General features: G+C 42.2%; 5 protein-coding genes across 7 annotated transcripts; 2 read left to right on the plus strand and 3 right to left on the minus strand.

Annotated features, from left to right (window-relative positions):
* Nucleotides 1–264: 264 nt before the first annotated feature.
* LOC136433248 (carboxypeptidase B1-like) lies at nt 265–7459 on the minus strand. Of its 2 annotated transcripts, XM_066425262.1 has the most exons (8): nt 7248–7459; nt 5790–5913; nt 2439–3159; nt 2136–2237; nt 1637–1809; nt 1377–1472; nt 1126–1224; nt 265–997 (listed from the first exon to the last, which is right to left on the minus strand). In XM_066425262.1, the coding sequence occupies exons 3-8, from the start codon at nt 3127–3129 to the stop codon at nt 842–844; spliced, it is 1317 nt and encodes a 438-aa protein (XP_066281359.1). In that variant the 5' UTR covers nt 3130–3159; nt 5790–5913; nt 7248–7459; the 3' UTR covers nt 265–841. The 2 variants fall into 2 exon arrangements, with proteins under 2 accessions (XP_066281359.1, XP_066281358.1); XM_066425261.1 differs by lacking the exon at nt 5790–5913 and having other exon boundaries at nt 7248–7458.
* A 174-nt stretch (nt 7460–7633) lies between these two features.
* LOC136433247 (tRNA (adenine(58)-N(1))-methyltransferase, mitochondrial-like) lies at nt 7634–12030 on the plus strand. The gene is made up of 7 exons (XM_066425260.1): nt 7634–8712; nt 9360–9535; nt 10274–10388; nt 10751–10842; nt 10979–11163; nt 11430–11522; nt 11852–12030. The coding sequence occupies exons 1-7, from the start codon at nt 7780–7782 to the stop codon at nt 11908–11910; spliced, it is 1653 nt and encodes a 550-aa protein (XP_066281357.1). The 5' UTR covers nt 7634–7779; the 3' UTR covers nt 11911–12030.
* A 547-nt stretch (nt 12031–12577) lies between these two features.
* On the minus strand, nt 12578–16024 carry LOC136433250 (speedy protein A-like). The gene is made up of 8 exons (XM_066425263.1): nt 15584–16024; nt 15020–15343; nt 14698–14756; nt 14462–14547; nt 13931–14102; nt 13296–13442; nt 12956–13109; nt 12578–12799 (listed from the first exon to the last, which is right to left on the minus strand). The coding sequence occupies exons 1-8, from the start codon at nt 15807–15809 to the stop codon at nt 12720–12722; spliced, it is 1248 nt and encodes a 415-aa protein (XP_066281360.1). The 5' UTR covers nt 15810–16024; the 3' UTR covers nt 12578–12719.
* Nucleotides 16025–16273: 249 nt separating this feature from the next.
* On the plus strand, nt 16274–24138 carry LOC136433246 (E3 ubiquitin-protein ligase synoviolin-like). 2 transcript variants are annotated; one of them, XM_066425258.1, is made up of 14 exons: nt 16274–16501; nt 16660–16752; nt 17527–17679; nt 17856–17904; nt 18167–18270; nt 18855–18981; nt 19394–19493; nt 19746–19811; nt 19970–20214; nt 20569–20709; nt 21150–21341; nt 21521–21701; nt 21910–22103; nt 22359–24138. In XM_066425258.1, the coding sequence occupies exons 1-14, from the start codon at nt 16373–16375 to the stop codon at nt 22520–22522; spliced, it is 1938 nt and encodes a 645-aa protein (XP_066281355.1). In that variant the 5' UTR covers nt 16274–16372; the 3' UTR covers nt 22523–24138. The 2 variants fall into 2 exon arrangements, with proteins under 2 accessions (XP_066281355.1, XP_066281356.1); XM_066425259.1 differs by having other exon boundaries at nt 21168–21341.
* Nucleotides 24139–24265: 127 nt separating this feature from the next.
* On the minus strand, nt 24266–27467 carry LOC136433255 (failed axon connections-like). The gene is made up of 6 exons (XM_066425274.1): nt 27264–27467; nt 26895–27110; nt 26279–26484; nt 25598–25709; nt 25094–25231; nt 24266–24840 (listed from the first exon to the last, which is right to left on the minus strand). Exons 1-6 carry the CDS (start codon nt 27294–27296, stop codon nt 24673–24675), a joined length of 873 nt encoding a protein of 290 aa, XP_066281371.1. The 5' UTR covers nt 27297–27467; the 3' UTR covers nt 24266–24672.
* Nucleotides 27468–27810: the final 343 nt, after the last annotated feature.

A 27810-nucleotide genomic window follows, 5' to 3' on the forward strand; every position in this document is an offset into this window, starting at 1 on the left:
ACTGCCTCTACTGACTACTTAATGATTCTCACAGAATAGAGGATTTTTTTTCCATTCTTAGTCCGTAGGTTTTAAAAGAAACTTTTTGGTAAATTTGGATTTTGGTGTTATTTTTCTACTTAAATCACTTCTACCAGTTATAAATAAGTTGCAAAAATGACAGGCAGGAGCAAGATGCACAGCTGTGTATGCATGTATATGTGTATGATGAAAATAAATATGCATCATATCACAATTTTACAATAAAACCATTACAGTTGGCAGTGTACTTTTAAGATTTATTGTACATGAATCTCAAGTCCATTTTGACAATGGCAAACAAATGCTCTTAGTACTGGCAGTGAAGACAGCTTGTTTTGGTCAAAGTGAAATTCATAACTTACTTCAACATGTCTTTCTGTCAGCCAACTAAACAAGTAACCTAGTAAACAATCACAACAAATGCAGAATCATTCTGCAAGGTTATACCACAAGTTTATTACCTCAGTCATCAAGCCATAAGCCCAGGCTTGAAGATTCATAGATGTAATACAACACGTTGTTTTGCAGCCTGTACTTTTTGGTGTAATGATATTGACTTTCAACACAAGAAGGATTGCACAATGACACTTGAGAAGTTAGACATATTCAGTACTCCAGTCACTCCTGATCAAAAATCAACAGGCAGTATAGTACAGACATCTTTTTCTCCTCCATGATACCAGTACTTGCCACTGGTCATCAGTTGCTCAGGACTTTGCCTTCTTGTCTTAAAATTTGACTCCAGAATTTATTTGATACTTCTCCCTGCAATTATCATGATCATGATTGGACTTTTGGAGATGGATGTCAGTAGATCAGGTCAGTCCCTCCACATCATCCACAGCCGGTTGATACTGATGACCCGTCGCTTGGGGAACGCCCGTAGCGAGGATGGCAGGTGGTGGTGCATGCACACAAACACGACAAACAACACTGTCATGGCCAGGCAGAAGTACATAAAAGACATGGACGGCTCCTGTAAAAACACAAACACATTTTCAGCTCTGTCAACTAAACAGCTGGAAAAGCCTGAGAGAACATAAACATAATTTTTTTTTTTTACTTTGCTCTCTTGAAAGGTCCTTCATTAAGAGAGATTGTTACCTCGATCACTCCAAAAGGGCTGCGAGCCTGGCGCTCCTTCCAGTAGCTCAGGTAGGAAAACAGAGTCTCGTACAGTGGCTGGACCTCATCCAGGGCAGTCTGAGGAAAGACAGAGAGAGCCTCAAGTGTCAGGTTCTATATGCTAGTACATGTACAATATCTTTAAAAAAAACACTAACAATGGGAAACCACAAGAATAAAAGTCAAGCCTGTATCCATCCCACTGCTGCAGTTGACCTGTACTGACTGACCTGTAGATCCTTGTTGGGAGGGTTGAAGAGGTCAAAGCATCTTTTACTGGGACTGTCACGGTCCCCCCACATCTCCACAGCCAGAGAGAAGGGCAGCTGGAAGGACGACAGTTAGAATGTGTCTGATGACATAGAAAACTAGTACGCTTATAATGAAGTACCAGAGTGACCAGACCCAGGAATTTAAAAAAAAGGAAGATCAAACCCAACTCTCCCATATTGTAGTCAAGGATAAAGAAGTGCTGTACTGTCAGACTCACCTCCTTCACCCCTGCCATGTAGTCGAACGACGTGCCGTCTGCCGTGTACTGGTTCAGCTTGTAGCCAATCCCGTGCTGGAACTCCGGTACCATAGCGTCAGACAGGAGTTTGGCCAGGCGCATCTGGTCAGCCAGGTTCTTAGGTTTCCTCTGCTCATGCTTGGACTGAGAATCTACAACAACATGTGGAGAATTGGTTGCCTGGTTCATTTCATGGACCAGACTATATCTTGTCTATGGATTGGACTCATAACACTTTTGTGATATCTACTCTAGATTGAGAAGTTGGCAGCTCTATCGGAGACAAATGACCCACAAAGTGTTTTGCCTACAGTAGTATTTAAACTGATCCAGTTCAGTTTGTCTGATAAACATGAATGCAGCAAAGACACCTTGTCACCGTAGGAACAATCCTTAAATAACATCATTCCCAAGTATGAAAGAACGTTGTTCTACTGCTATTGCATTGCATAGGGGAAGTGAGCCTGTAGGAACTGACCAGAGAATGGGAGGTAGATGTCCCTTGTGCCTGAGTGTAGAGACAGGAAAGCGTCAAACTGGAACTTTGTTACCAGGTCTGTCAGCACGAAGCACTCCGGCTCTACAGGGGGAATGGCAACATGGTGAAAGATTAGAAGGCAATTCACATAAAGGGCTAGGGCACTAACCATAAATCATATGAACTCACTTCAGATTAGACAGAGGTCTTTAAAATTTTGGATATAAGGCCTTGCAATATTGAAATCATTAACCTTTCAGTTTCAAAACAACTTTAAACCTTAACCATTGTTCCAGCCCTTACCAGAGAATGCAGCTGCCCCCCTGTACTCCTCATCCTCAGGGTCCCCTGAGCTGCCAGGACCACCGAACTGCCAGTCAAAGTTCCTGTTCAGATCCACTCCTGTGCTTGTCCCCCGCCAGCAGTAGTTCTTGGTTCGTTCCACGTGCTGTCTCCCATCTGGGTTCACTATAGCGACTATGAACAGGTCAATCTTAGACAGAATCTCGCTAGTGTAAGCCTTACTGTGGCTCCCCTCGGGCGCTGTCAGACCCCCGGTCAGGTTCAGTAGTAAGTGAAACATGCTCTCCACAGGGAAGAACTCACGAGCATGTTCCCCGTATGCCAGCAGGACACGTGCCTTGACTGGTGTGAGTCCGACCTCCGTGCTGTGCTGGATACTGTAGCTCCCTGAAAAGTTGGAGACTCTTAATACGTACTGTGGTCGTCCATTTCTGGAGCGGTAATTTGTGTCTAACCTAAGGTATGCAGGAAACTTCTGCGCAAGCTCTTGCATGTGAGCTCCGACTTGAGTCAGGTTGTGGTACACGGTGTAGTCAGGCAGGTATTTTTCCTTGACAGGTTTGACATCTCGACCCTGTGTCCATGGTAACCAGGTCAGCAGGAATAGCAGTGATATGTACAGTAGAAGGAGGGGATTGCACAAGGTCCTCCCCAGCCGCTGGGGTGTACAACTACAACTGTGCACTGTCATGATGTCCTATTGCACATGAATTTGATAATCCTGAAAAATTGGAAAGAAAATTGGTCATCGTTACATCAACTGGATGTCTAGAGACACATGAAATGCTGGGTTTGCGGAAAAAGCTGGGCTGTCTACCTGGCCTGGCTAGCTGGCCTGTCTACCTGGCCTGTCTACCACGTCAGGCTAGCAACCCAGAAACTCAGAAACTCAGAAACCCCCATTCATATCCCCACAAATTGTGAGGCCCCAGTGCAGTCGCGCCCCCTAGCGGAACGTTTCCAAAGCACACCCGTTACGCTGGGCGCGTCACAGCACACGCCGATCGTCATTCGAAACCGCGATTTTCGTCCCCTCTTCTTGATTCCTACGAAGTTTACATGAATTGCTTCATCGTCTGAAAACGAACCTGTTGTTACCATCTCATGATTCTATCGCCCTTTGTTTATGTTATCCAAAGGAACTCTCTAAAACTGCATTTAGCGGAGTCACAGACGTCGCCGATTGCCATCTTACTTCACGTGACCATGTTCTTCAAGCTTGCTTCACTGGACGCGGCCCGGCGTATGTACCACATGGCTGACAGACTAAAAATTACTGATACTTCCGGTTCATGTTTACCGTCTGCTTTGAAACAACAGCTTTTTTTGTAGCAAAGTTTAACCCAGGCAGGGCGCTGTGAACTGCAGGTCGTATGTTGTTCCAATTAGTACGTCCGCCGGGGACGTCCCAGGACAGCTGTCCCAGGATGTGCACCAGGTCACCCCCGGTCACCACGCCAGAAAGCCTGGGCGAGGCCCCGCCTTCTTGTCACTGAACTGAAATCAATCCCAGTTACGAAGCAAGAAGTTCCTCTATAACGTCTGCGCCAATATCCAGCATTATAACGCAGACCCGCAAACCTGTATGCTTTGTAATAGTTAGGCCATGGCTGAGGCCTTTCTATGAGAAAATAGGGAAGCTTCTCCCACAAGGGGCTTTCTAGACTCCGAGTGGGGGAGCTTCACTATTTTCGCATAGAAAGGCCTCAGCCATGGCCTAACTGTTTTAGAACATGGCCACATCCCCGAAGATCCTCTTTCTATCAATATGAATCAAAGATATTGTTTTCAGCACATCATACTAGTATTATAAAAAAGATAAAAAGTATTATATTGAAGCAGAATGACCTGTAAACAAGCTTCGTACATGTCCTATCTGTTTTCAGAACCTGGCCACTACCACGAAGTTTCTCTTTTACAATTCATCCCCGTGGTCTCAAAATATTACATACAGATTTTAAACTGGGATTTTTTAACTGTGAGTTACTAAAATGTTCCTTTCCTTTTCATTGTAGTACTGGAACTGTTTGAGTTGAGAGCATTATGTGTGTTCTTTTCAAAAATCTAAAAAATGTGATTCTGATTCCCAGTTTCCCAACTGTTTATAAACTTGACTTTCCATTTCATTGTAACGATTGCTTGAATTTGTGCCTGTTAGTCTTTAAAGATTTGATTCAGTTTGATACTTTTGTTCTTGTGTGGCTGTAAGATAACAATGTCCTTATGTGAATCAAATAATGAACCCTCCCTACCCCCCTGGCAGTTAGCTGACACTGTGACCCAGGTCTCACATGGCCTAACTATTACCTTTGCGCTCTGTGTGTTCTCATCTGTTGCATGGAGCAATTTCGTAATTTGCCGTACACAAATACCGTATGAGTCTCCTGCAGTTTGCTGAAAAGAAATCGGGGCACAATCTTCCCTTGCGGTCTTTGCAATATTGTTAGTGATTATCATAGCAAATATCTTTCCTGTTTGGTTTAATTTGACTTTGAATTCTGAACGAAAACTCCAGGCTTTTAATGCCTGCGCTACTTATGATAACGTGGATACGTCGGACTGTCAAAACGTTTTATAGAAACATATATGTATACATGGTACATGCTAGAAAGATATCGTCAATTTTGTCAACTTCTGACGTACGTCTCTCATTGTCTACTGGTCTACTTCTGACGAAAGTCTCCCATCTTTTTTTTTTATTCGTTCAACCAGCCCACAAGCTGTTATGAAATAAACGCACAGGGTTGGGGTCAGGTTTCTACGTACTTGGGATTATAGTGGCGCCAAGTTACCACGTGCCAGGTAAGGTACAGACTGGCAGTATACAACGGTCTACTCTTTGCCCCTGTAAATGATTACCCGTGTAATTTGAAGACATGGGAATGTTGTCACCGGCGCCTGAACCATCTGTCAACCAACACGACGGATTATATCTCCATCACAGCAAAGTTGCACGCACGCACGCACAGACAGAGACGTCCGTTTCAGGCACGAGTGCCATGTTTATTATCACCTTCTGGCAGAAGCTGATAATAAACATGGCACTCGTGCCTGAGACTGGTATGAAATGGACATGAAAGTGTAAGCAGACTTACATACATCAACTCTGCATTCGACCCCCCCCCCCCCTAGTAGTGAAGTATCCATATACATGTACTGAGGTTAATCATTTTGTATACCATTGTTTCTTGTTTTGCATGTATAGTTGTAGAAGACCATACGAAAGTCGCTGTACTTTTGTCGTGTCAATAAAGATTTCTTCTATGTATTAGATAAAACAAGGAACCCTAGGCCTGTTCACTGTCCGTTTACGTTATGTTCCGTGTAATCAGCACACTGTGAAATATATACCGATCGTGGCCACTTTCTGGACAGGGCAGGACAGATACGGCCGTATCAAGGATCAAGGTCATTGTCATCTCAGCGTCCAGACATTGTTTTGTCGTGCTTGTAGGTTCAACAACTCTGCATTCACCTTATTTCAAGAAAAAATAAAGAGGTTAGAAACAGAACGTATTATAGTGTAACATTGTATCAAATATCAATTTATCAATAAAAAGATATACCATAGATACACCATAATCGTTGCAAGGCATGTTTATTTTCCAAAAACTTAGCCTTCTTGTTTATTAAAACGTGCGTGTTAAGATACCTATTTGGGTATTTGTGTTAAGATAGTTTGTTTAGATAGCCTTGTTTCAAAGCAGACGGTAAACATGTAAACTTCGTAGGAATCAAGAAGAGGGGACGAAAATCGCGGTTTCGAATGACGATCGGCGTGTGCTGTGACGCGCCCAGCGTAACGGGTGTGCTTTGGAAACGTTCCGCTAGGGGGCGCGACTGCACTGGGGCCTCAATTTGTGGGGATATGAATGGGGGTTTCTGAGTTTCTGGGTTGCTAGCCTGACGTGGTAGACAGGCCAGGTAGACAGGCCAGCTAGCCAGGCCAGGTAGACAGCCCAGCTTTTTCCGCAAACCCATGAAATGCTATCTTATTAAAGTATATGTCATGTTTACCAGTAGCTAGGATACAGATCCAAAAGGCAATAATCTTGTTGATATAGGTGCCTCCAGCACGTAACGTTGAAAGGCAACAGCCTCATTACCCAGATGGGTACCTACTGGCTGTACTTCAGATGGATATGAGTATCATTATTATAATAATATCAGGTGTATTTTGCAGCCAGTGCCACAGGCAGGTACCCAATGTGTAGGGTAATGAGGCTGTTTAACGTGTTCGAGGCACCTCCTCGAGCACGGGACCCCCGTTTTACGTCCCTCCCGGAAGACGATTTCGTGGAAAGCTTCGTGAGGCTACAGCAATCCGGACGTCCTTGGTTGGTCCCCCATCCAAGCACTGTCCGGACCGCGCGTTGCTTAACTTCCGAGATCGAGGGATCGGGTGTATCCAACGCGCCACGCGGCCGTATTTCCATGGTCTATGAAGCATGACGCAATGGCACATGATAGCGATGTGGTCCGCTGTGTTGATTCTAATCTTGAAGTCCTTGAATATATGATCCATACTGTGTTTTTTTACTTCATCATGAAAACCCTTCAAGTTCAAAATTCTAGGTCATTTTTATGGTCTTTTATCAAAGCTGTTCTGAAAACATTTGTAGCATATCATGATGGATACACGAGAACACTGCTCATCGTGCTACATATCAAAATAAACAGATTCTTTGATCATGTACGCCCGGTTTTCAGATTTCCACACCCACTATTATAAAGTAACCTTGCCACACTTCTATAATTTCCTGCGTATGTAACTAAACAGAAACACACCACAAGCATCTAAACACTCACCTCATAACCCGACTTTTCCCTCCCACCTATACAGCACAACAATCATCTTCACCTCTTCTTTAAGACCCAGCAACACATTTTTTCAGGTAATCGTTGTTGATTTGTCCTAAAGCCGTCCCATCTGTTTTTGTTCAGCGTTCAAATCAAATCAATGTAAATCCCCTTACGAAACGCCCTGCAGGCTACAAATGCACCGGACTGGTACAACTTATGATAGGGGTGATAGTACTCATAAAACATTGTTAACATATATACACACAGCAAAGATGAATCGATAGCATTTATTGCAAACAAAATGTAACTACGTTGCAATCTATTACGTTGTTTTGATGCAGGATGATCAACAAACTCTCTCTAGAAATGTTTGCTCCCTACTACCTAGTGAGATATTCTGCCAAAGGTGAAAGGTTGCAACCTCAAAGACGCAGATGGACGCATGGTGGCGAAGTTGGTGGTGAGGTGAATATGCGCGGTTAGGAGGTCAACTCTCAAGATTTGTGATGTTAGTTTGGTTCACAAGAGAGATCGAACTATGATGCAGCTGTACCGATATCTTGGAAGTCATCTGAAATGCCAGGCTGTTGTGTGCCGGGTTCGGAAACACATTCAAGATGATCAGAGGGGTGCCCTGTTTGTTCGTCTGTTTTCGACGGATAGAGAAGACCATGGCAAAAGTGAGAAACAAAAGAAACGAGTACTGGAGAACGAAATGGACAAGAAAAGTCACGTGTTAGAATCTTCACCTCGCCCCTCTCCGTCGGGTTTACCACAAAAACCAACTGCAGGGTCATCAGAGGAACTCAGAAAGCAACCCATGGGCCGCCGCGTGCGTGGGCGCCCCCTATCCCCTTTTCAGCGCGTTACAGGTTTTATGCCTCCGGACTTTTGGAAAAGCAAAGCTACTGACTTGGGTGCATTTGAGATGGAATCTCCTCAAAAGCCTAGCTCTGAAACCGAATTAACTGAGAAATCATTGAAAGAACAAAACATTAGAATTAACCAAGGACAAGGTATTAAAACTAGTAATGAGACTGAAAGCAGTCAAGTCCTTGAAGACCATCGATTGGACAAAGAGAATGATGATCAACTCTTAAGGACAAAAGATGTTAAAGACTTGAGCTCAACAGGAAGATCAAACCTGTTTCCATTTGACTTGAATTTTAATCTGCCAAATTTCAAAGTGTTCAAATCGCCATCGAAACAGGTGGCACTCAAGGTAGGAGAGCCAATCATAGCTGAGCTGAAGGAACAGAAAGAAGTTCAGCACTTTCGCAAGATGTGGATCCTGGATGAGAGAAGGAAGGTCAACAGCAACCATGGGATGATTCTGTTTGAAGACATCATTGGGAAGAATCCAGGAGACACCTACATCACCTCAACTGGGACAGAGATGATCATTCGCCGCCCAAGTTTAGACGAGTTCACACTGTACATGAAGAAGATAGCTGCTATCCCACACCCAAAGGTAGGAGGATATTGGGAAAGGCAGTGTCTGAGTTGAAAGTCAAACTGCAGAAATTAGTGAGGTGTGGTAAAGGAAGTATCTTTTATTGGCTTAGTAATACATTGTAAACTAGAAATATTTGATGGCAAATGTTGACAGGTTCACGTTTTAGTGTAGCAGTAATTTATTTCGGGGGAAATTGTACATGTAGCTAACCTAATGTACTAGTGAACATTCTATATTGTTATTGATAACTAATTATATCAGGAAGTTATGGTGGCACCAAAGTGCCGACTAGTAATCCATGATGTTACTGCAGCCTGATGAATTTAAAAAAAAGGGCACATATCATGTCACTAGCGTGACTAAACCGGGCCCAATGGATACCTCCCCCAAGGGGGTCATTAACCTCCGCCAGCGAAAGCTTGTGTAAACACAGGCTAATCCTTTCACTATCTATGGGGGCTTTACATTTGCTAAGACCTTTGGAGATGATGCCCCTATAAAATTGATGCTACCAATACCAAAGAAGCTCATGAAGTTATTTCTCCAGGGGGCATCTGAATTTTCTCCCTAAGCCCATCATTGTAAACAAAAGTAATCTACAACTACTAGTCTTCTTAAGAAAGTACTTGTACAGCTTAGGTGGAATTTTTTTTTTCCTGCAGAACAACAACACAGCCTTGTGCCTGATGGACGTGTCACCAGGAGACTGGGTACTGGAGTGTGGGACTGGGTCTGGTGCCATGACACTGTTCCTGTCCAGGGCTGTGGGAGTCATTGGCAGGGTCATCTCCTTTGATAGTAAGGAGGACCACCTGAACAGAGCTAAATGCAACTACAGGTGAGCATTGAAGTCTTGTCTATAAACATCGTCTTGTATCTACTTAGTTATTTTGTCTTATGCTGCTACTGTATTTGATTGAAAGGGTAAGACAGCAAAGTTTTCCAGCTCTTATAAAAGTTTCGAACTCAACAGCATCTGAATGCTGTCCTGTTGTTTTAAAGGTGCCCTAAGCGATTTCAGGGGGTAAAACTTGAAATATTCTGGGGAAATCAATTCTGTTTTGTGAGGTTGAAATTGACATTTGCTTCCCCATATTAGCACATCTGTATCATTATTTCAGACTTTGGGCGTTTAAAAATAGCACAGAAGCAAGCCACAAAAGGAGTATTTTATTTATTGGGTCCCCCCAAAAATCAGCCCAGAATCCAGCCGTAACCGTTTTCTGTCGACAATTTTCGGTAACTTCCGGCCGCGTGACGTCACAATGCCCAATGACATTGAGCCATGACCACGTGATTATTTCTTCGGATGCGTTCGGGACTTATCGGTCAGAATCGTGCATGTTCGAGAGATTTGAAATGATGGCTGGCCTCCAAGTGCTCAGATTTTCAATGAGTTCCCACCACACAACGACATCACATTTTTGCTCCATGATGGTCGATATGTGATGGTATAGTGTTATCAAAACTTACTATGGATAGAAATCAGAAAAAAATTGATTTTGAATATATGACTTTCAGCGCCCTGATATTGCTTAGGTTGCCTTTAAGCTAAACATCAAGTATGTCTGTACAGGCTGTGGATAGACTCCTGGAAGCTGAGTCATGAGACAGACTGGCCTGACAATGTGACCTTCCATCATGCAGATGTGATCAATGCCACAGACAGGGTCAGGCACCTGCTGGATGGGGTAAGTCACACAAGGCAATCCAATGTGATTCTAATGTGCATGTATTCTTGTATTTTACATTGTTTTATTTCATGATCCAAATGCTAAGTTACATCCCTTGCTTGGGACAAGCCATTCAATCCAGCCACTTCCGTAAAAGATGTGACCTGTTACTATCCTTCTAAATCTTAGCTTCCAAATGTAGAAATTAACCATGAAATACTTATCATATTATATGTTCATAGATTTTGTGATCATCTCATGAAAGAAAAGAAATCAAAACATGTATTGCCCTGGTTCTCCCCCTTGAATACCCTGACAGTCAGATGAATTCTGGAGGTGATATGATAGCCAACACCAGCTCTTATGTACCTCTTTCACAGGCATTCCTGGACATGTTGACTCCTAACCTAGGATTGCGTGCAGTCTTGCCTCTCATCAAGCCAGGCAAAGTCATCACATGCCACATCGTCAAGTAAGATATCACTTTTTTTTTGATACTGTGAAAACAACAACTTATGTTATCTTATGTTGAGGTACCCATGTTCCATCACCTGATGGATTTTTTCTATGTTTCTGAATGTACTTTTGTCTTTCCATGTGCTTTATAGCATGACACAAGTGGTAGACCTAGTGGCCAGCATTTTGAAGCATCAGCTGCCAGTAATAGTGGAGCAGGTGTTAGAGGTGGACCACAGGAACTGGCTAGTGACACCTGCACGACATTATACAGGCAGGCTCATCCACAAGCCTGGCAGCTCCTCACATGGGGAGACCAGCAGTGGTGAGGAACAAGGTAATATGATATATATCTAACATATCTCTGTGGTAGAGTTGCAGGAGGTAAATTCTTCTGACCTACCGATCTTTCGTTGGAAATTAGAATATAGATCTTATTTCTTTGTATTCTGTCATTTTGTACATGTATGTCAATTAAAACATACAAACATCAACAAACATTGTGTTCTGTAAGAATCAGAAAGCAAGAACACCTTATTAGTCTTTGAGGGTGCTATCCAATCTTGTTGAAGACTGCTTTCTGTTATCTTTGCTTGTTTTAAGGGTCTTCAACAGAAGAGGAAGAGAATGTGGAGCAGATAACAGAAGACACAGCTTTCCTGGCCAGACCTGCCATCACACAGGATTCACATACAGGTAAGGTGTCTACAAACATTTATATTTCTGATATTTGCAGTAAGGCAGAACATGCTCTAGGACAAATGTAAGCAGTACCAACATGCAAAACCATTATAGTTCAATGATTACAATCACAAGGTGTGAGATGGCAGGAATAGAATGTATTCACTTTATTAAGTATGGGGTTTACGACTGAGTCATTTGACCATTGTAGTACATATGGATTTTACCAATGTGAATGTATATGTTGGTCTGTAAACAACATGTTCATTTTTCAGAATATCACCACAATCAAGATAATCCATCTAATCTGTTTTCTTAACCTGTACCAATTTTCTTCCTTCCAGGGTTTTTGGTGAAGCTGAGGGTCTACTCCGACACAAGACATAAAGGATTCACCACATAACATTACTGGTAGTGACAAGGTCATGAATCAACTATGTTATGAGAAACCAGTGCCTTCTCTTCTCTTGTATAGACAACAACAAAATGTTGTACTTAAATACAGTCAATGAACAATATGTTACATCTATGTACAGGTCACCTCATTTGCTGATATTGCTGTGCAAATGGTACATCACCATTCTGCATATAGTATATAAGATACAGATAAGATAAGATAAGAATATACTGATATACATTAAATAAGTATTGATAAATAATTACTCCTGGCCAAATACATTTTTGTTTTTGGATTCCTTTACAACCATCATCAGTACTGTACAGTATGAATCAATGGCATACCATTTTTTGAATCGATATGGGCAAATTCATTTTAACTGTTAGAACCAGTAGTGGATCTTAATGAATGCCAAACAATATATGTTATTGAATAAAAAGGCTCTTTTATGTGTTATTATTTCCTGGTTATAACAAAAGTAAATGGACCAGTTCATATGCACAATAAACAATGATAAAATACTGACAACTGCTATCATCAGCCCATTTATCCCTGAGACTTTTTTGGTTCACACTATAGTTCACTATGTCCAGTGGAAAGGAAAGGCGTGATAATGCTTTGCTTTTGCCCTCGGTAGAAAAAGAAAGCATTAGGTTGAATTATCATTTTCTCAATATTACATGGGCAGTTTTGACCATGGAACGTTTTTTGTTCATACAAACAATTGAACATGAATTTTCTAAAATGAATCTCCTCCCCCTCTTACAACTGAGACATTATCCATGTAACTAAACTGGACTAAAGTCTCATCCCAATCACTCTTCCTTACTGGCCCAGATGGAGTCAGCATCATCTCCAACAGGCACAGGATCTGTCTGTAGTGTCTTCTTCAGACCTGCAAATCACATAATTATCAGTTATCACCCTTCTATTGGGATTCCAAATACATGTAACAAGGAAACCCCATTGATAGAAGTGTTTGAAACGTGACATAGACATGAACAGTCGAATTCCCGTTTTTAACTAGGATACTCCATGTAGAGAATGTTACCTTGCATGTTGAAGCTGGACCAGTCTTCTGGAGCAATGGACAGTGAGGGATCCTCCTGTGAGGACTCTGAGGTTTCTGACAGGTAGAGGTAGGTACTGGCTTGGCTGTCAGACTCATAGCCGTCACTGCTGCTTTCAATGTCTCCAACTACACCCTACACAGAAGGACAAAAAAGCAGCAACTTTTCTTTCCCGCTTCTGTCATAATGGTAGAAGTGAAATACAATGTATCACATATGGTGGGAGTTGTTAGCATGTGTACTCAAACTTCCAATCTGTCACCTCCGCTCATATTTCAGGTAAAAGATGATGGTAACTTGTCTGGGAATCAGGAAATCTACCTGACAAACAGCACAGTATACAGGCTCATAGCCAGGTCCCCTTGGTTCATAATCATGTTCATCTTTCGGGTAGTGCCGTGTCGCCCCTGCGTGGTGGTCAGAGCGCAGACGCTGCCAGATGTTGTGCCACGGAGCAATCAGCATGATCTGCAATAAAGCAAGTGATGTCTGTCATGATTCTGGGGAGGAATGTTCAAACTTAGCCTCCGTTGCAGGCTCTGAACCGGCTTTTTGGGGGGGCTAAATAATACACTTTTTGCAGCCAGCCCGTAACTATCAGCCAACCCTGATAGTTACAGGGTTGGCTGATAGTTACGGGCTGGCTGCAAAAAGTGTAAAAACGGAGGCTAGTTCAAACTGCCTTTTAGTCCACAATAGATTGCTTTTGTGATAAGTCAAATTTTTCTAGACTTAAACTGAGTCAAGGGACAACCAGAACAACAAATGTACTAATTTGATAAATGAATATATCTGACACTGGTAAATCAACTAGATATTCCTACATCCAGGAAAAATAAAATGTAAAACACTGGGTTACTTTAGTAGAGAAAGTTGTATCACCTGACCACGTCATCTATCCATATGCCTACAATGGTAGGTAATGGCTGATACATAAAAAAAAAGCTATGTGTCACCTCCTCACTGCACTTCCTGCTGACAGCTGCCCTGTAGTGCATGGCCTCCCACAGGTGGTCTCTTCTCCTCAGGAACCGCGGGTACCGGCTCCTCCAGTCTACACCAAGGGCCCAGGGGAAGATTTCATACTTCATATCATCTTCATCCTCTTCCATGTCATTGGCCAGGTAGCTGATTGATGTATGAAGTGAAGCATAGTAATTTTAGAAACTGGCATGTATTTTGAAAAGCAATATTTCAGCTTCCTATAATGTACAAAATCAATTTGAATTTTCAATCCGAACACACCATACTAAATCCCACTATATATATAGAAATATGTGGTTATATTAACATGTGGTCTGTATAAGTAACATTAAGAAGTTGTTATATAGACAGGATAATAGACCCGATGCAAAACCTATGTTGCCATAATCTTCATCTATCTAAATCCCTCACTTTCCATAGCATCAGTGTATCAGTGTTTGATGGTTATTTGGTGGTAATGATAGATTCTGTTGATCAGAGTGTTGCCCACAGAAGGTACTCACAGAGCCACAAAAAAGTTCATCCTGTTGTACTGCTGCACAGAGTATCCGACTCTCTTGAAGTAGGCAAACACCATGGCCAACAAGTACTACGGGCATTTGGACAACAATATCATGCAATATTAGTATTTCCAAATCTGTATCAATAGAAGGTTTTGAAAAGATGACAACCAAAGTCAAGATGAATCCTGAAACAGAATACAATGCCCAGGACTAATATTGTGTGCCATCATCTTTACCTTGTCAGCTATCCTGCAACATCTGTCCATCCAAAGGAAATCTTGAATCAGGTCATCATCTGTGTAAATTGTTTAGTTTGTCAGTCATCATTTCTTACTTGGGCTTATTTTCATTAGAAATGTCAAAGATCTTTATCTATGCTTGGATGGATCTAGGCATGAAATCAGTTGTCTACAGTACTGTGGCTGGTCTACAACAACTTTAAGATAAACAGGTAAACATTTAACTCACAGTGTGTCTCTGAGATCTATAGAATCTGTTTTATTAATTAGCTTTAAATTATGTGTTACCATGTTGTGAAAAAAGATAAAGCACAATTACCTATCAGCCTGAAGAAAGCATCCATCTCCGTCGTTTTGACGATAAGGCTGGGTTTCTTCATCCTCTTTGCCAGAGGACAGGGAGCTGGATGCGGGGGTCGCTCTGGAGTCCGGCTCCGCTTGCTGAGCAGTGACTTCCCCACATGTGAGACCAGGGGGCGTGTCAGGATCGGGGTCTCCTGTTTGCTTGCCACTGGAGGAGATGGGCCCGTCGTCTTGTCCCATTCCTCGGACTGTCCCTCCATGTCCCAGATACTCATCTCAGAGTTGGCAAAGAAAGAAGAGTCGAAGTCCTCGGACAGATACGGCTCACGGTAGAAATCATCTACACCAAGAATGACAAATGCATAGTCCAGCTGAACCTCCCGTATATCTCCCCCAACTTCGACGAGTAACGCTAGACATTGAATAGTAACTATGAGAAGTTCATGATCATGACGCATACAACTCGATGTTCAGTTGTGTATCTTCTACTTTTAGTTCTGGAGCGCGCATGGAAAAAAACAACCAAAACAAACCATTCTTATTGCAGGTAATATTAATGCAGTGCAAAGGCATTTATTACCTTGGTCACACATCATTTCATCGGAATCGAAACTGGCCAAGGTAGATCCTCTGGGGAGCCCTTTTTCCTCAGAATGGCCGACGATTTCCTGCGCCTGCAGACGACATTCTAAGCTACCGTCACGACTGCCAACGGCCCGCCGTTGTTCAGTCTGTCTGGATGGGGTTGAAAGTTGTTCAGAAAATAACTCGTGCGACTGCACTGCGCGTTTGTAGTCGGAAAACATCGCTGCGGCTGACAGGAGACCGTCAGAGGACCAGCACAAGGCCTGACCAAACCTCTCAGTCCAAGGTTGGCGCTTCCCTGACAGAATCTGAGAACGATTCGAAGCTGACAGAATTTCCGAATTTCGCGGGAAAAAGACGTCTGCTGTTTAGCGCTTGCGCACTGTACATTAGAACCATATTTGGTTAAAGGGTATGTACATCCCTGTCACGATGGGAGTACGACGGAGACTATGAATTTATTGATGACCATTAATGACGCCTAATTAATTGATTCAAAGTATATAATGCTATGGAGTTTAATCTGTGTCTATCACTTTATGTTTATACATATGTTTCAGAGGTACTCAAAATAGCGTTAAAATAGAAAAAACTTGTTCCCCTAAAATACTCTAATGGTACAGCCTTACAAATCCATCCAATGACCGCCAGCCAAATCACTCTTCCATATAAGGAAGTATTCGGAAGACCGAAGATCACCGAACACATCCCGGAAGGTGGCGGCCATGTTGTGTTGACTTCTTGTCTCGAGAGCAGGAGAGAGCGTTGAACACAATCAGGCAAAATGCGGGCTGTAGTGCTAACGTTAGGCAGTTTATGCCTAACTGCGGCAGTCATAGGGAATGCATACTACCAGAAGCAACAGTTTTACCCGTCTGTAGTTTACCTGACCAAGTCTAATCCTAGTATGGCTGTGAGTACCGTGTTTCATTTTTCGTCTGCATGTCAGATGAGTTGTTGAACAGTGCAGTCTATGCAACGTGTCACCTGTCGATTTTCGTCAGTTTATATATCTAGCACATTTCTCAGGAAAGCTTGAGATGTATACGAAACATCCCGATTTCCCTTCAGGTGCTGTACATCCAAGCCTTCGTGATCGTCATCCTGATGGGGAAGCTGGTCCGCAAGTTGTTTTTCGGGCAGCTGAGAGCGGCTGAGATGGAGGTGGGTCACCAGTACCGGTACAACCGCATCCTGGTCTATTGTCAACAAGGCGTCAGCTGTTTGAACCCAGTTTTAACCGTGAAATGATACTTTTACGAACGACGTTGATTAAAAGAGCCAATATTGTCTTAAAAGCACTACGTACATAATTATTTTAGAGCATATTGAAAGGCTTAGATCTACAGGCTAGCATAATTTCTCATGGGATTAAACACCTGTTTGTTGTCTATTCGGTATAGGATGCTTGTGTAATGTGTAGTTTCGAAGAACACTGCTGAAGGATTGTGTATTGGACCAAGATCTCTCATACAATCAATCATGCACACACAAAAAAGTTCATGAAATTTTACCAATATAAACTTGATGAGTTATCAAATCCTGTTGGGAAACCAGTCAACCAACTGTCCAACAAAAACCTGTTACATTATAACACCCTATGTGAAAGTAGTGCTTTAGTTGTGAGTCCAAGATATAAGAATATAACAGACAAAGCTACTACTGTAAATGCATTTAAGTTTGCGTTGATTTAATTTTGCGGTAAGGAGAAAATGGAATTTTCGCGATGGTCGTAAGTTCTCGATAGTGCTTAAACTGTGCTTTAGTCGCATATTGTACAGTTTTCACTTTGATTGAAACGGCCATCGCTTTACGGGGCAAGTCGTTAGTTGCCCCGGCTAAGCCCTGCTGTACTCTGGGCTTCTAGGGTAGGTAACCAGTGGAAGTTTGGTGAGGAAGATTATATATGATGTTTATTGTATGTCCTTCACTGTACAGCATCTGATCGAGCGGTCGTGGTATGCCGTGACAGAGACCTGTCTGGCCTTCACGGTCTTCAGAGACGACTTCAGCCCCAGATTTGTGGCGCTCTTCACCTTCCTGCTGTTCCTTAAGTGCTTCCACTGGCTAGCCGAGGATAGAGTGGACTATGTGAGTAGTTCGTGACTTTGTGGTCAAACAAACATACTGCAACAGGCTAAAGAAAGTTTTCTTAGATTTGGATAGATAATTGTTTGTTCCTTTGTACATATTGCAACTTCAGTCAGCGATGATATTGTGCACTGTTCTGTAGAAATCCTTTTATGTATCTTACTTGTTTCCCACAGATGGAGAGAAGTCCTGTGATCTCTTGGCTATTCCATATCAGAGTCATATGTGAGTATAGTATTATTACATGCACAATGTGTAATAAAGTCGTCCAAATCAAAGAACTAGCATATCTAAGTTTTGTGCAGAAACACAAAGAAACACTAGACATGTTTTTTCTGTGCTGTAAGTGCTTCAATGTTTTCCTGATGTGAGTCTATGTATGTTATGAAATTTGTTTACCTACATGTATCATACACATATATATCTACTGTCCCCATCTGGGCTTGCTGTTACCATTAGTGCCATGGTTTGATTTGCCTTTGTTTAGCATTACTACTTGTGCTGGGATGTCTGGATGCCATGTTTATCAGCCATGCCTACCACAGCACACTTATCAGAGGAGCCACCGTGCAGCTTGTCTTCGGGTTTGAGGTACGTCAGGGTTGAAGGGTTGTCAGTGAGTGGGAGCTTCAGTGGCTTAGTGTTAGTGCATTTGGATCGATCCAGTGCAGTACTGCGATCTGGGTATCTCCATGTCTCAGCGCTGGCCATGTTAATGAGTTCATTATCTTTTAGAGCTGTATGAACTATGCCTGTAATCTTTCCAGAAGGCCCTAAGCAGGAGGTAGTTTCTGATTGGCTTGTTGTATGGATGGGTTTACCATTATTGTTAATACTACATTTTGTAGGTGCAGCTGTTGACTTTGGCTGTGTTGAGCTCAATTTTTATACTAGTTGTGGCAAGTTGATGCATTTCAGATCTGGTAGAATTATACCAAGTGTCATGCTGTTTAGTTCCAGGCTCTACCTTCACCAAACAGTGAAGGTAAAGCCTGGAACTACATGTACAAGTAAATGGGATGACACTCAGGCTACTGGTAGAATGGTTGTGAAAGACATTACTGAGACAAAGTTTAATCAAGCTAAGCTTGTGTGGAATCATTCCTTGCTAAGATGTTGCCAGGACATGTCAATATTTATCACTCAGGTGCATTATCTCCTGTGTGTTTCCACAGTATGCCATCCTGCTCACCATGGTAATCACCACCTTTGTGAAGTACATTCTACACACCATCGACCTGCAGAGTGAGAACCCTTGGGACAACAAGGCTGTCTACCTCTTATACACTGAACTGACCATGGGTGTGTATGATTATTGGCATGGATATTTATAGTGTACCAGAAACCACCTACATGGCTCCTGCATACTGTGACAGTTGTGATTTAAAGGCAAGTAAAAGAGTGGTTGCCTGAACTTGCCATGGGTCTATTGTTACAACAAAGTCAGACACAGTTTACTGACGCATGTATGTTTTTCTCTATTTGCAATTAGCCCACGGGCATGAACTTGCAATAAACTTCTTATTATTATCATAATCGAATGAAAAGTTAGACATTGATACTTAGCCCAAAACCAAATTCTGACAGTAGCCATAGTCTACCAAGGCTATTGCAGAGGTACTGGCTTGATTTATAAGCATAAACATGAAAATACATGTAGTTATGTATCCACATATGTTGTACTGACACAATGTATTGTGTCTTGTACTGACAGGGTTTGTGAAGGTGCTGCTGTATATGGCCTTCATGATCATCATGATCAAGGTGCACACCTTCCCACTGTTTGCCATCAGACCCATGTACCTTACTGTCAGGTAAGTCACTTCTTGATGTTTTTGTAGATAATGTGTAGTAGACATTGCCCCCTTACAATGTTCGCTCCATGAGAGATACAAAAGTAGTGAAATTGCACATCTCTATGTGTTTTTAGAAAAAAAAGTACAATGAATTTGACAAGTGTTGAATAAGTTTGCTTTTGTAAAATCATAGCTGACAGAGCTTATAATAGGAAAATCACATACATGTATTAGAGTTGATACTCACCGCAAACTGTTGGTTTTTTACAGAGCTTTCAAGAAGGCAGTAAATGATGTCATCATGTCCAGACGAGCCATCAGGAACATGAACACCCTGTAAGTAGTATGATGAACAGTATTCAAGTAGTAAGAGTTTTTAAGATATAAATTCTGACTTTTCACATTTTTCCTTGTCAGTTAGAGTACATGTACATGTGTTAATTTTAACATGTGCCTTTTTAACAATGCCCTGTCTCTTTCCCTCCCTTCCCCAGATACCCTGATGCCACCCCAGAGGAGCTTGCCCAGGCTGACAATGTGTGTATCATCTGCCGTGAGGAGATGGTGACGGCCAGTAAGAAGCTGCCCTGTAACCACATCTTCCACACGTCGTGTCTGCGCTCCTGGTTCCAGCGCCAGCAGACCTGTCCCACCTGCCGGATGGACGTGCTGAGGGCACCCCCACCCCAGCAGAACGCCACGCCACAGCCACCACCTGCCCCACAACCACCGCAGCAGAGTCAGTGGCTATTTCAATCATGAAGCCTAAGGGCCATTATAGTTTTGCTCTGCTAACGTATTACACACCAAAGCAAAACTGTTAGATTGATTTCAACTGTAAAGAAGATAATTTGATAATGATTTTACACAGACAGTTCAAGATTAATGTCTACTGTGAAGATCATAATTTAGCATAATACTGATTTTAAGCCGACAGTTATTCTTTGTCTCTTTCCCTTGCCTATTTTCCCGTGTTCCGTAAACTTCACTAACCTTAAGATGAATGGCGTTCACACTGTGAACTTTTTATGGTTTTACAGAAATGGATAGCTATTTCAAGCATGTAATGTTTCTCATTCTTTGCCCTTTGCAGTTCCCCCTGTATTTCCTGGGTTCCCAATGTGGCCACCTCCCCACGTGCACCCAGGCCAGGTGCCCCAGGTCCCTCCCCAGACCCCACCTCCTGCTGGAACATCCCAGGCTGCTGCCTCAACCACTGCTGCTACACAACCTGGTATGCTATTGATAATGCTAGGCTAGTACCGGGCTAAATGTCACAAGAGCTACAGGGTATATATGTCCTTCACACCTGGACAAATCATGAATTAGGATTGGAGCTTTCACAAAGCTTCACGAATGTGCCTTTGTTTCTTCCCAATAATTGAAAACATATTTTTTTATGTGTGAAGATCCATCAAAGGTTTGACAATGAGTATCAGCCTATATTCTGTGTATGTTTTGTTCCTGTGTGTCTTGTATTTGTTCCTGTGTGTCTTGTATTTTTGTCCAGTTATGTTTGTTGATGGACCACAGGAAGAGTAGCTGCAATGTACTTGTACATATATTGTTAAGCTACTTGTGGATACGAATAGATTCAAACTCAAAAAAGCCAAAATGTATGTACATTCTTCATTCTGTGAGTGTATCAGTTTGCTAGTTAGCGTCTTTATCCAGTATTGATCTCTGCTACAGCTGCAGCACCTGGCTCCACAGCACCTGCCATGACAACAGTTCCACCAGGCAGCCCCCTCCCTACAGTAGCAGGACTACCACCGTTTCCCCCTCCCCCTCCACATGGTGCACCAATGGGTGGACTGCCTCCACCGTTCATGATGCCACCAGGGTTCTTTGTGCCACCGCCATTTGGTAAGGAAAACACTTCAACCTGTAATGCCTTCTTTAATAAGAAACGCCAGAATCTAAAGAAGAACATCTTCCATATCCTGTATTATGTTTTCATCAGTTTGCACTGTTTTAGGATTGAGTTAGCCTTAATAAGTCCCTGAATCTTAGTTTCGTACATACCAATCCCGTCTCTGTTGCAGTCCCACCGCCCATGCCTTCCCCTAACTACTCGGGTATGACTGAGGAGGAGCTGCGGGCCATGGAGGGCCAGGAGAGGCAGCACCTGGTGGCTCGGGTGGAGTGTCTGCGCAGCATACAGACGCTTCTGGATGCTGCCATGGTGCAGATGCAACAGTACACCTCCCTCATGGCCACACTGGGGTTAGTACCGCACTTACTTTGACAGAAGTCAATGTCAAGTTATTGAGTCTAACAGTTGTTCCAAGTCTAAGGCTGTTCACAGAGGAAAGAATAGTTTCAAATTCATTGTCATCGCCAGACCAAATGTGTTATAGAATCCTGCTTTTGCTACAACAGTGCTAGATGTGATGTATTCTCCTGTAAACCATTTCCTTCCCGTTCTCCGTAGAACTCCAGTAGCTGCCACCACTGCAGGCCAAGGTTCCACCCCCGTGCCAACAGCCACCACCACCCAGCCTGCAGACACTACAGAGGTCACCAGTGTGGTCTCCAGTAAGATGTCACCACGAGAAGAGACCCCTAGCAGCCCAGATCAGAAACCCACAACAGAGGAAAGTGAAGCGAGTCAGGAAGAGTCAGGAGGTATGTTTATGTCTCAGTAACTTCTAGTACATTTTATCTTTCAGCATTTGACCCATTTGTTTTACTCTAGCCTTGTGGAAATGAAATTTAGTCTACAAGACAATTTTCTATCGATTGACAGAAAAGTTTTTATTGCCCATCATATGCTTGCAGTTGCATTCAATTTAGCAGTATTTGTGTGAAAACCTTAGAGCGTTAGCAAAATGTAATTTTCTTAAATCTTTAACCATGTGTGTCAAACTTAACTTTACCTAGATCTGAGTGAGCTGGAAGGTGCGGTGGGATTCACCCCTCCAACAGAAACACTTATCCCGGAGGACACAGAGGTGCCACCTGAAACAGACGCGAACGAAATTCGGAGACGGAGAATTGAAAGGTTATCATCACAGCCAGGGGAAGAAGACGAGACAGAACCTTAGCATAGGGGATGTTTACAGATAGATAGGTAATGTAGATATGAACAGGCTGTGCCCTGGAAAAGACTGTAAAAACAAACATCACCATGATGCTGGTCCAGGAATTCTTATAACCCTCACACTGACTCATCATCACCTGTCATGTCTCACACACTTTTCTTGTGCAACTTTTTTGTAGTTTCACAGACATTGTATTGATGAAGACGAATTTAGAGTGCATTTGTCATTTGTCCAGAAACATATCTACAGATATTTTATGGGATAGGGAATGGCAGCAGAAGAAAAATGGTACTTACAGTTTTAGGTAAGGAAGTATAATGTTAATCATCGATTGAAAAGTTTGTGTTCATTGTGCTTTTGTTGTTCATGACTAAGTTCATGATTTGTTTTCCTTTTTAAAGGATAGGAAAAGAGCCATGTACATATGAACTAAAATGTGGAGTTGCCTTACTTGTCAAGCTCAACTATTTATTCACTTATTTCATTCAGTAAAAATGGAAAGAATAGATATATTTCAGTGAATATGGCCAGGTAATTTTTTAAATCTCTAATCTTTGTTGTATCTTCTCAGGCCAAACACCTTTAAGGCAGGTACAGGTCAGTTCAAAAGTCCTCCTTTTCCAAGTTGATGAATGTTTTTCTTTGTAGGCTGTAGGAGGCATTGGAAAAGGTAGTGATTTGTCTATACTGGCAGTAGCTATTAGGACAGTTTTGTACATCTTCAGTTTTAGGTAATGATGGTGATATTTCAAGAAAAGTGCAAAATATGTTGGTAAGTTAAGCTGCAATATCTGTACAGAATGAGTTTAAGTAATGGATGAAAGAAACAGTGTAATTATGTACACACACTATATGTTCAACCATATAAACATAGGATAGATATTGTGTCGTATAATTTTACAGTGGGAAGGTTGAATCTAATAATAAGATGATGTTGCCACTGATACACCACATGATCAGTCATAAATGTATCAGATATAAATGTATGTAATTGTGATGACTTTTCCTTACATTACAATTCACATTTTTTCTGCGTTTTCACAGTATTATTTTTGTGCATTTACCAAGATACCCCACCTTGAGCTACAGATAGCTAGCTGTTCATGAACTCAAACCTTATTGGTAACATACTTTCAGATTGTCACATTACTTAACTTTAAGCTTGCCATAGCATATCAGTTAATTTCATAACTTTCTTGGAGCTAAGTTAGATAGATTGCATGTGTACAATAATATCTAAGCAATAGCAATGGACTGGATAAGAGTCGCTTTGCTATTTCTTCTCTAGATTTCAAAGAAATCCTGTGCTGAATAATCTGCTCTCGGCTGGGTCCTCACAAATTAAGGTCACTATTGTAGGCTGTGTACATTTTTGTATATCATTGGGCATGTTTAATACTGAATTGAATATTTCCTGTGAATGTCATGGTTTTTCTAGTGTTCTGCTCTTTCCTGAGCTGTATTTTATGTACAGGCATGTAGTATTTGTATATTTTGATGCAGGGTGTGTATAGTGCCAAATATCATGAGGTATCATCAGTACATGCCTTGGGTTTTGCACCCATTTGTACTTCTCTGTAAGTGAAAGCTGCAAGTACATGATATTTACCACCCAACTAGATTATGTCTCTTGTCTTTGATACTTAAGCACAACAAAAGGGTAAAACTCCATTAGATGTTTTCATGTGCATAGGAATGTTACAAGTATAGCAAGATCTCGAGTATACCGTGACCACACACACACAGTCTCTCTAAAACGGCACACTTTAATCATTACAACACAATATTGTTGGACATGATGTTTCAGCAGAATATCAGTACAGGTCAGCCCTCTACATGCATCACTGTTAAATTTTTGCTAGCTATAGTACAGCACAGAAATTTCTGTATCTTTGCTGCCCTTAAGTTAACATTTAATATGTATGATTTAGCTAAAGGAGAGAGGTCAGCATTTCCACAACACTGCAATCCTTATTGGTAGTTTCCTTCAGCTGAACATCAACAGGTTGAAGATTTGACTGCAACATAATGTGAAAGCCTACTGACAACAACAACCTTCCCACTGATCTTCGCATGTGAAGAAACACCACTACTGGCATTGCTGTCTAGCCTTCTCACTGTAAACATACAAACAGAGGAGTCAACACTAATCCTCAGTGCCCTTCAGCACACAGCAGTTCCCAGTCTGGGTAGAACTGGTCCTTCATCCGGTCGCAGTAGTCCAGCAGGTTGCTGCAGGAGCTGATGATGACCTGTCTGTGTGGTGAGGGAAGCTTCATGTAGACCACCATCGCCAGCTGTCCAAACACTGTACAATCAACCTGGGTGGAAAGAGAGGCAAGTTGAACATTCTAGAGTGTCCAGCAAAAGAGATTATCATATTATTTTAGAATGACTTATTCTGGATCATCAAGGTGTCTTGAGCATTTAAAGGAACAACAAGCAAAGACCAGACTTCTTCTTTTGGCTAAAACCACTGATCATGATATTTGATTTCCCAAACAGACACATCTGTTTCAGGAACAACACTATTTTGTCTTGCTAGGAGTTGCTGCTCAATATTGAGCCCCTCACGGTGGTAGGCTTGCTCCCCATGAAGAACGGTTTGTCTCCCAGCAGTGCAGAGAGTGCCCTGATATCAGCATTCCCCAACTGGTACACTTCTGTGTTGCTGTGCCTGCCCACACCCTGGTGATACAACTTGGTCTGCATCTGCACATAGAACAGCAGACATTCTTTAAGCCACTGAGCACAACACACAAAATGGAAATATTTCATTCCACTATGAGTCACAGAAGAAACAACTGGCTTGTCTAATTTTGCTGGAATGACTGTCAACTTAGCAATATAGTTACTAGTATATTTATCTAGATCTAAAACAACATCATGTTAGTTTGGGAATGCCTAGTCTAGATCAGTTACTAACGTGTACGCTAAGATCACATTAGCTTGTCAATGTTATGATGAATCTATCTCTTTGAAGATCTGTCACTCTTTTTAAAGAATCAAGCAACAGAATGTAATAATAGTTGATTATCAAATGTTACTCTGTTTACAAAGGAAAAAAAAAACACTGACCATCTTTGAGACCCTGTTGCGTATGAGCCAGTGGATGAACCTGGGTCCAGGTAACCCCACCACATGGGTAAACAGGTCCAGGCGGTCCACGAAATAGTACTGATACAAGGTCCTGAAGGGAAAGTTTCACCTGGATTAGCAAACACTTTGACGTTTTGTTGGACAGACAAAAATTATACTACAACTCATGCTGCTCAGTGTTTTAGCCTCAAAATCATCCACTAACTGTAGGAAAATTATGACTCAAAGGGAATTGCCATTCAGTGAACAAAATGTACACACTGAATTTACCTATGAAGACTTTGGCGTGACCACTGACTAGAAATCTTTTAAGCTGCCAGACTTGACAAACTTCTATCTTTATAAGTTACACCTACATGTAGCCTGTGTTTACACAATCTCTCGCTGGCAAGGATTCATTGACCCCTCCCTCTAGGGGACCAGTAACGGTCTGGCCGGCTGCTAGGAGTGTGATTTAGTCAATCTAATGTTACACCATTACTGTGGTAGCTAAAAATAATGAAACAAAACTCAAATTAAGGTTTTAAGTCAAACTAACAGGAAATACTAGGAGAAGTTGTATGCCTGGCCTGATTATGAAACATGCAATCACTGGACACAAATAATGAGTACAAATTCAAAGTGAACATTTAGCATGCAATAATGCATGTAGGTCCTGACCACTTGGTGTGCTCCTCCACCATACGGGTGACGGACAGTGCGACAGCCTGCTGCTCAGGTGAAAGGTCAGCGTCCATATCTGCGTTGAACTGCCTGGCCAGCCGCTGGATGATGAAGTTGGAGTCTGCGATCTCTGTGCCATTCAGCTCCACAAAGGGCAGCTGGCCATATTTGGACCTCTTACCACTCTTTGAGGCATCAACAAACTAGGGGAGTAAAATATATAGATATCAATGCCATTTATCATTGATGAAGTTAACATTACTGTGATCTGAAAGGCTGAAGTTTCCATACTGTCTGTTACTATATATTATAAAGCTAGCAAATAACTCCTCCAGTGAAACAAAATGTTTGTCATGTCTGCTTTTTGGCTTACTGAGTATCACGAGTGCAAGTAGCCGCGGCGACTGTTGGAGGGCTTCTCTTGCTTGCAGTCTTATACAATGTACATTAGCCCTATCAACATAGGGTTAATGTATAAGACTGCAAGCAAGAGAAGCGCTCCAACAGTCGCCGCGGCTAGTGTGCAAGGTACATATGGAGAGTTTGCATTTAGACCACTGACAATTTCTAAACAATTAAGCAGGTTCACTTTGCTTTGGTAGATGTTTCTGACCTCATATTTGACCCCAGCCATTCTCAGCCATGTCTCCACCTTCAGACATGGTCCGCTGAGGCTGGGTAGGAACTTCATACGATTGAAGCCATACAGGTACACGACGTCCTTCTTGTATTCCGCCTTCTTCCCCTTTTTCCTCCACTTCCTCAGCTGTCTTAAGGTCAGAAGGCCTGCCATAACCACCCCACAACCTGCTGCTACACAAGCAGTTACCTGCAGAAAAGTATTTAGTACATGTAACGTTATATGTCATTTGGTGGACTGCCTCTGCCCAAGGACGTCAACCGTTTGTCATATTGGAAAGGTCTGACCGTCAGAATGATTTTCTCCTTAGATTAAGAAACTTCAACTTGAAAATGCACAAACCTGCGTGGAATTCTCCCAGTCTGGCCAGCCCATGTTGACTGCTGGATATCGACAGACTGCAGGACTAGTATCTATGTCGGCACAGACAACGCCTTGACTGCTGATCCGGAAAACACGTCACATCATACTTATACTGAAACGTAACAGTTGGTTTGGCAGACCCAAGGTTTCCGCCTTAAGAGATGACCCCTGACCTGCACCTGTATGGGAGGATACCATTTCCCAAGGGGGTGTGATTCTTGGGGGGAAAGGTCTACCGTAAAAGAACTGAATACATGAAGTTACAATACTTATGACTGGATATTCATTTATCATCATATCAGATCATCTATCATCCAGCTATAAATTTGGATCGTCGCCAAAACTTTAATATATATAACGTTATATATACACATGATTTTATGATTTACTTTGTGAATAGATTTTGTGTTGGTGTTGTGCCAGTGCAGTGCCACTACATTCACGCAAGTGTCTAGCTCGTCCTTTGACTGTAACGTTTTACATTTGTGTCACCAGGAGACAACACCCCTTTGTCCACGGATCGCGA

This window comes from Branchiostoma lanceolatum, chromosome 4 (assembly GCF_035083965.1).
Source record: "Branchiostoma lanceolatum isolate klBraLanc5 chromosome 4, klBraLanc5.hap2, whole genome shotgun sequence".
Taxonomy (NCBI): domain Eukaryota; kingdom Metazoa; phylum Chordata; class Leptocardii; order Amphioxiformes; family Branchiostomatidae; genus Branchiostoma; species Branchiostoma lanceolatum.